General features: G+C 37.4%; 1 protein-coding gene and 2 long non-coding RNA genes across 4 annotated transcripts; 1 reads left to right on the top strand and 2 right to left on the bottom strand.

Moving 5' to 3' along the window:
• Positions 1-273: 273 nt before the first annotated feature.
• Positions 274-1,596, bottom strand: LOC147380679 (disease resistance protein RPP13-like). Its single transcript, XM_086431387.1, has one exon. The coding sequence runs from the start codon at positions 1,594-1,596 to the stop codon at positions 274-276; it is 1,323 nt and encodes a 440-aa protein (XP_086287513.1).
• Positions 1,597-2,846: 1,250 nt separating this feature from the next.
• On the top strand, positions 2,847-5,690 carry LOC147380678 (uncharacterized). Of its 2 annotated transcripts, XR_015175182.1 has the most exons (4): positions 2,847-3,340; positions 3,646-3,715; positions 4,571-4,654; positions 4,765-5,690. It is a non-coding gene; the product is annotated as an uncharacterized LOC147380678 (long non-coding RNA). The 2 variants fall into 2 exon arrangements; XR_015175181.1 differs by having other exon boundaries at positions 4,571-5,690.
• Position 5,691: 1 nt separating this feature from the next.
• Positions 5,692-8,148, bottom strand: LOC147380677 (uncharacterized). Its single transcript, XR_015175183.1, has 3 exons — positions 7,707-8,148; positions 7,278-7,516; positions 5,692-7,142 (listed from the first exon to the last, which is right to left on the bottom strand). It is a non-coding gene; the product is annotated as an uncharacterized LOC147380677 (long non-coding RNA).
• Between the last annotated feature and the right edge of the window lie 493 nt (positions 8,149-8,641).

The following is an 8,641-nucleotide window of genomic DNA, read 5'->3' as shown; positions in this document are numbered from 1 at the left end:
GCGTGGTTACTCGCTGCAATCCATCTGGAAGTGCCTTCAAATTGTCACAAAGTCTAATTGACAACTCTCTAAGACAGGGTAGTGCTCCTTCCTCAACCTTCCATTCCTCCAAACCACGTAGGCCTATCAAATCCAATTTTTCAAGCTGAGGGAACTTGAGTTTTGGCAGCTTTCCTAAGATTGACCATGTTTCTTCTCCAAGAATACATCTACTCAATGTCAGGTGGGAGAGGTTGGATGGGAATTCCCGGTCGGACAGGAGATTTTCTATCACTACACCGCCCAAATAGAGCTTGTAGAGATTGAAGTAATTCCTCGAAAATATGTGCTTTCCGTGTATTTAAAATCCAAACGCAAGGATTCGAGGTGGTCCAATTTGGTAATCCACCCTGCAAATGCCTCTATTTGTGACTCTAAATCAACATTTATGTACAAGGTCAACTTTCTGAGGTTTGTATACTTGTCCCACCCATCCTTCACAACACTCTTGTTATCTATTTCTATTCCCCACAGCGTCTGAAGATTTCTTATAGAAGAAAAAGAAGAAGAGCCATTCCCATTCCATCTTAGCGGATCTACTCCCAATTTAAAGTTCTCCGTTAGTTGATCCCTATGTCGCAAGTGGACCATATTAGACATTGCATCCCGACCACATTTGATTAGATCATTATTATGTATATTTAGGATTTGTAGGTTTCGGAGGTTGCCTATGGTCGATGAAAACCTTCGCACTCTAATCCCTCTTAATAGTAAGTACCTTAAATGAATAAGTTTTCCAGCTGCCTTAGGCAACTCAATATGAGCTGGACCACGGTTAATAAGATGAAGAACTTTAAGAATTCCAAAACCCATATGAACACTTCTCTTAAGAAGTTCTTGGTTCATTGAGTCAAAGGAAAACACAGATCGAATATGCTTATCATAAAATTGCTCCACAGAAAAGTTGCTGATGGTATAATGAAAAATGATTCGACGAACCTTGTTAAAGGTTGAATAAGATGTAGAAGAAGAATTTCCACTGCCATGAATTTGAAAACACTTAACTTCCTCGGCTTTTGATATTGCAAGGTCTCTCAAAAGATCATGAACGCGACATGTTTTGATACACCCATTAAGATTCCTTCTTGCTACTTGAATCATGCATCTATCCACCAACTCTTCTAAGTAGTCCTCTGCAATGTCTTCGGCTACCTCATCACCTCGTTTTTGTACAAATCCTTCTGCTATCCACAACTTTATCAAATTTCCTTTAGAGATTTCATAGTCTTCGGGGAAAATGCCAAGATATTGAAAGCACGGTTTCAAGTAGAAAGGCAAGTCATTATAGCTCAAAGCTAGTATTTGTGAGCATGGTGTTTGGTCTTGATTGAGCTGCCAGTTTATGCGATCAAGCACTTTTGTCCACTCACCGTAGCTTCTGCGTTTCCTTGATAAGAAACCTCCCAGTACTACGATTGCAAGAGGTAAACCCCCACACTTTTTCACAATTTTTGTCTTAACTTCCTCTAAGACCCAAGCACGAACTTGAAAATGGTTCTTGACAGCATCACAGTTATAAACCTTTTGAGCAAGTGTAGTTTTACCTTGACCCCCCATTGCTACGATAGAAATCACACACCGTCGTAGGGGTTGCCTCATTAGTTGAGTTTTTAATTCATTTATATCCTCTCTAAACCAATAACTTGGGTTTCATCATCTGCCTGATCAGGAGAAGTTTGTCTCTTCTTGCGCAACAGTGCAGTTGAGGAGCTTGATGCTTCTTTGCTTCTTCCTCCGATGGTTTCCAAACCATAAGTGGACCGAGTATTGGTGATGTCAGTGATCTTAATCTTGATCCGTTCGATCTCCATGCCAATCGAATGCCGGGTATGTAGGTCATAGAAGATGAAAGCACACTTCTTTAGGAAATTCCTCTCCTTTTGTTGTGTTTTATAAAAGATGGTACTTCTCGAAAACGTCCTCTGCATCGAAAGCCACATCTCTAATATCATCCACCCAGTTATTCACATTCAAGTTATTTTCTTGTTTTTCTTCTGCATCTTGTAAGAAGCACTGTATTTTCCTCAATTCTCTTTCAATCTACTCGGCTTTGTCTTTCACGTCAAAATGGAAGGTTGTTTCCAGAATCAAAATGTCACTGAGTTTCCCCACCACCATAGAAGCAATAGCCTCAACAGCCATTAATCCTCTCTTGTTCGCCTTCCCCTTCCTAGTCAAGTTAGAATTTTTTTTTTTTTTTGAAGTAATTAAAAAGAAAATAAGCTAATCAATAATTCATGAACATTATTAAAGTAATTGAATAATATAACACTAATAAGTTTCTCTTTCAAGATATGACAAGTGCTTGGGTCTTTAACATTAAACACATATTTATTTGGGTCTTATGTTTTCACCTACAATTCTGATTCCTGATGAAAATATTTCAGATACAAACATATTGATGTGAAGGTTCACCAAGGATACAAATTCTGATAATCTAGCGATGATGTCAGGTTGGAGACATTTGGTTCCATTTATGAAAAAGGTAAAATTATTAACAAAATGATTATTTAATTATTATTTATTAAAAAAATTCAATATTTTTAAAAAGATACTAATTTGGATTGCCATGTTACGATTAAAACAAGGTCTTTTGACTGCCTTGTTCGAACAAGAAAATCTTGAAATACCAAATGCACCTTTGTTGGACGTTACTTAATTCGAAAGGTCATTTGACTACCGAAAACTAGGTCTTTTCATTCAAATTTCACCCGTTGAGAAAACTAGACTATTGCAATTTTCAAACTAGGTTGTTTGACCCATAGAGAGAAAGTCTGAGATTATATATATATATATATATATATATGGGAAATGTTCAGCAACAAACATTTTGGCAAACATTTTTCGTGCGTTGGATAACAACGAAATGGGCGGTCAAGATTCAAAAAACGGGTGATCGGATTTAAGTAAGGGATTTTACAGCGCCATCCCTCAAAAATCTGTAAATTAGTACGTCATCCCTGTCTCTTTAAAACTGAAGCAAAAAAACAGAGTCGACAGAACCCTCCTCTCTGTCTCGCTCTCCCTCTCTCTCTCTCTCTCTCTGTCGCCTGAAACCCTCTCTCTCGTTCTTGCTCTCGCTCTCGCATTCTCTCTCGCACGAAACAAGAACTGTTGACCTCGCTGCTGCAACTTCATCGACGAAACACAAACACCTTCAACTTCGACCTTGCTGCAACTCCATCTCTCTCACGCTCTTGCTGTTCGGATTTCCTCGCTGCAACTACCTCGCACGAATGGTTTTCAACTCGACCTCTTCTTGATTTTCCAGCCGTGAACCCTAAGGAAAGCTCAACGGCAGGTAAGCACTCTTTTCTCTCTCGCGGTGGGTTTTGATTTCTTGCGATGGGTTTTGATTTCTTGATGTGGTTCTAATGTAATCTTACCCAAATGAAAATACAGATTTGATTTCTTGCAATGGGTTTTTTCTTTATTCTTTTTTTTCTCTGAAGAGGAAAGCAGAGAGGAGATCACCTTGATGTAGCTAGAAACATGCCTTTATCCATCTTTGCCATTTGGCACAAAACCCATTCTTATCTAATCGATAGATGATTTAAGCGCATATTTTATGAGGACTTTATTGTGATTCATTTGTGAATATAACAGGGAGGGCATTATTGCTAGTGGAGCAGCTGATGATACTATACGTCTTTTCGTTAAGAACGAAGACGATTTGGTAATCCTCATATCCTTCTTTCTGTCTGCTGACTGTTAGTCTGTAATTACTCTTTATTTCTGCAAATCAACAGTGAATTGCTTGACTCAATCACATAAGCTTGACAAGAGACAGAGAACCCAATGGTCACCTGCTCAACTGGATTATTTTCGAGAGCTGATATTGCCACACCAACTTTTACTAATGCCACACCAATTCCAATTTGTAAATCACCAAATAATTGCACACAGTTGGTGTGGAAATAGTAACTCTTATTTTCACTATGCCTTAGTTTCTCATCAAGCAGTACAATAGTTGTATCGACAATTGAAATGCTACCTTAGGATGGTACATTATGCTCCCCCAACTAATAAATTCGGGAAAGACACTCAATAAAAATGTTGAGAATTGAGCTACCTGTTCATCTTTGGGATGCTGTTATATCCCTTTGAGGTATTATTAGAACTAAAGAACTAGTGTTATGATCTACACAAAAAGGAGAACCTAACCAAATATCGGGAATTCAATATGGAATGTAGATGATGAACCTGAAGTCTAGCATGCTTCATGGACTCTACCACACACCTTGCACATAATCCACTTTTTTCATAAATTTATAATTTTTGTATGGTCTGAAGATCTTAAGCTTTTGATCTACAACACAAACTTGTGAAGTCTTGAACTGCAAAAAGAGATGGTGTTTCTATTCAACAACTCTTGGAAATTATGGACTCTTGTTGGTGGTTTGACCTCCCTTAACATGTTATGGAGTAGCAGATACAGTGGCAGCTCCATTTCCTCCCCTCTCATTTTTTAGTTGATGTCTTCACGAAATTTTTATCAAGTTACAAAAAAAAATTATTCTCAATTCTGCAGGTTGATGGACCGTCCTATAAGTTGCTTCTGAAGAAGGAAAAGGCCCATGACATGGATGTAAATTCAGTGCAATGGAGCTCCAAGGTATGCTGTTCTTTTTGGAAATAATTAGATACTATGGTTTGTAGGGAAGAGTGGGGGATCGGTTGAATGAATCCATATTATGATGTGCAAATTTGTGGTTCGAGCTTCAGATGCATCAATCATAAAGGAGATAGAATCAGATTTACAAGGGTGGTGTGACGACATTACAGATGGGGGTGTGGAATACATGCCAGAAAATGAAGTAAAGTTGGCGGCAGCTGAGAGGCTAAGGACCTTAATGGAACGTGTTGCATTGCTTAAAGCGGGCCCAACCTCCACCCCAATCTCCTAAACTTGATGAAGAATCAGAAGAAGACGTAGATGAAGATAAAATGGAAGAAGAGGAAGGTGGCAATGGAAAGAAGAAAAAGAAGGAAAATGGTGAAGATGATGGAAAGCCCAAGGGGCCTTCAACCCTATCGAAGCTGACTGCAGAGGAAGCTGAGCACCTTGCACTTCAGGCTGCAGTGCTGCAGGAGTGGCATATGCTGTGCAAAGAGAGAGGAACAAAAGTTCATTAATTTTATGCTTTTCTTATGTAAGATTTGATATTGTATTCTTTGTAGTATCTCATTTGCCATTAGGTAGTTGAGGAACCTCTCTGATTGGAGAGGACGCTAATTGTATCCTTTATTCTTTTCTTTTTTTTTTTTGGTTTCTTTATTGTACATCCTGTACCAGGTCTGTGTTTGTTTGTTTTTTTTTTCTTTTTCAATTTGATGATGATGATGATTTTGTTGTGAAGGACATGAACAAAAGTGCTTTGTTTGATAAATATTAAAATTAGTTCCTACAAAAGTGAGAAGTCCAAAACAGATCCGATTTTAGTTTCTAGATTATGTGGATATTCTTTTGGAAGATAATGTCCTCACATCTTTTATTCAAGGACTAAAACAGCCTTAGTGTTTGTTTCTAAAGTGTTACTTTAATGATCAAAATATTCAGCTTCTCTAAATTCCAAAATGCTCTTCGGAAGGCTTTCAGCAAACACTATCTTGCATATAATTATTCATTGCCTTTAGCCCAACCTCAACACCACCCTTGTTTGTTTGAGACCAGCTAATTTGCATTTCAACACGTTGAGTCATGTGGGTTCATTACCCTTACCATGAAGGGACCTGCTATACTATTTCTATGGCACACTACATGTCAAGAGTTTGAGACAATGGAGATAGGATTCACATGTCCCCTTGTCATCACAACGACGAACTATAGAGGCCTAGTGTGATAATGCGGTTTTGATGTTTTGGTATTATGTTGTGGTTCTCTGTTGGACTGCTTGATGAACTTGGCATTGGATTGAAGATTTGTTTGTTGGATGATCCATGTTTTTCTTGTGTCAAATAAAATTGTGGAATGAAAGGGTTGCAGGAACTTAATGGTTTGGGGGAGATAACTTGTGCAGGAACTTAAGGGTTGCACCAATACTACGATTACTTCTATTATGCAAATGAAATCCATGCTAATAGAATTTATCTGGATAATTCAAGATGGGCGCTTTACCGTATCAGATAGATCTATTTAGGTGCAAATACCATATCCACATCATATCAATTCGATGAACGTATATGGGTATCAGATATTGCACCCACTGTGAAGTATCTATGTAACATAGGACCAAAGAGATTGCTAGAGGCGAGCCACTGTGGACACAGAACTGAAAGTTTAACTAGGATGAAGTGGAGCCCATTAGAAGAACATTATTTTATTGAGAAGCAAATCTGCTAAAGAAGGCAAGCTGACAACAAAGTATCACCAACTTGACTACTAATGGAGATTAAAGCCAATGCAGTTTTAATTATCTAAAAAATAAACACTAGGAGGTCAAGTCTTGAACTGTAAGATTAGATAAATGCAATCACAACAACATTTACATCATAACTCAAACTGTCACACTTGGTGAAACAACCTTCAAATACATACAAATGCAATAAGCGTTGATGCCAAACAATGATCCTTTATAACATAACATCTCAATGAAATTGAGGACAATTATTTCACATCATAGAGTGATAGAGATACCACACGACATCAAGAAATCTGAAATTCCAAAACACCTGGTTGAGAGTGGTTACTAGTTTGAAATTTACTTCCCAGAAAGCCGGGTTGAAAATACCTAACCAACAATCCTACCTTGGTGCACCTAATAATATAAGCTTATACAAAAGTCCAGAATGAAAGCTGACACTACAACTTCAAAATTGATGGACTAAATCCACACCTAATACACAAATTACGAGGGAACAATTTATTTCCACGGCATGTTAGCCATGCCTTGTTGGTTGTTGTTATTGAAGGCTCCCATGCTCTAGTTGAGGGGGATGCCAGGACCACCAGATGACTCACTCATGGTCCCTCATGATGGTGTACTACCAGACCCCACCATTCCACCACCACCCGATCCATGCTTTGGCATTGCATAAGAAGGTTCTGATTGGTTTAACTTTGACTCTTTGCGCCCATCAGCAATAAAACTACCCACAACCACCTGAAATGAACCAAGCAGATCAAGTAAGCAAACATATACATGATTTTCCCCAGCACATTTAAGCAAAACATATACACAAAGATAAGTAGAGAGGAAGTAAAAAAGAATAATGCTAAAGTCACCTGAAGATTGTACCTCAAATATCGTGTTCAATATCCAAATGTCCCTTGCCATTCACTGTAAGCTTCTCTACAGTATCATCTGGTAGCACAACAGCTAAACGGCTCTCTAACCCATCTTAAGAGCGATGTTGCACAAATAATTCCATAACTTGAAATGTCATTCCATCATCAAAGCCTTTGTTCCCAAAATTTGGGGGTAAATGCTGAACAAATCTCGTTGCTCCCAAAAAAATTCATTCATTGATGCAAAATCTATTAATAAAGAAAAAGATGGAAGGAACTTTTAAAATCAAAAAACACAACAACTAATCGGAATTTTTTATGTGAAATATTTCACAAATGAAATATTCTCAAATCAGAATAAAAAAACCCTAAATAATTTCGGATTTTTTGTCTTTGTCAAATCGGAACTCAAATTAATACAGTGAGAGAGAGAGAGTACCTGTCTGCGAGGGAGATGGAGTCTTCGTCGGTCATGTTTCGTCGATGAAGTTGCAGCAGAGAGGTCAACAGTTCGTGTTTCGTGCGAGAGAGAATGCGAGAGCGAGAGCGAGAGCAAGAGAGAGGGTTTCAGGGGAGAGCGAGAGCTCGAACGAGAGAGAGAGAGTCTAGAGAGCTCGAGTGAGAGAGAGGAGAGAGAGAGAGAGAGAGAGGAGGGTTCTGTGAGAGTGACTGTTTTTTTGCTTCAGTTTTAAAGAGACAAGGAGGACACAGTAATTTATAGATTTTTGAGGGATGGCGCTGTAAATAATCGCATAATCCCTCACTTAAACCGATCGACTGATGTTTTGAATCTCGACCGCCCATTTGGTTTTTATCCAACGGTCCCTAAATGTTTGCCAAAATGTTTGTCAAAATGTTTTGTGCGGAACGGGACCCTATATATATATTACAGTAAATGAAAAATAATACTTAAAAAAATGCTTAAAACAAAAATAATCCCTGTTTTTTTTTTAAAAATTGAGATTTTTTTAAATATCAATTTTTATTTTTTTTTGAAAAAATCATGATTTAATTGAAAACTATTAAATCATGATTTAATTTACAATTATTAAAATCATGATTTAATCGTGACTTTTTCAATAAATTGCAGATTTTTGTAACTTTGGTATGACCACCTTGCTTCAAAATTAAAAAATTGAAAATAGGACCTTGTTTCCTCCTAATTAAAAAAATGAAATTGGGCAGTCCAATGACCTAGTTTGATGGGGGTAAATTTGGAAACTTCAACTAAGGCGGTCCAATGATCTAGTTAGTATCTTTTTTTTTTTAATTTCAAAAAATAATTTTTTTTGTAAATAATAATTAAATAATTATCCCTATAAAAAATTCAAAAGAATTTTATTTTTTTGAGGTGTGACATAGCATGAAAACAAA

Source organism: Akebia trifoliata, unplaced genomic scaffold (genome assembly GCF_017979445.1).
Source record: "Akebia trifoliata isolate Shusen 1 unplaced genomic scaffold, ASM1797944v1 Contig01119, whole genome shotgun sequence".
Classification (NCBI taxonomy): domain Eukaryota; kingdom Viridiplantae; phylum Streptophyta; class Magnoliopsida; order Ranunculales; family Lardizabalaceae; genus Akebia; species Akebia trifoliata.
The sequence above is the reverse complement of the archived record's forward strand: the minus strand, read 5'-3'. Positions and strand labels throughout refer to the sequence as shown.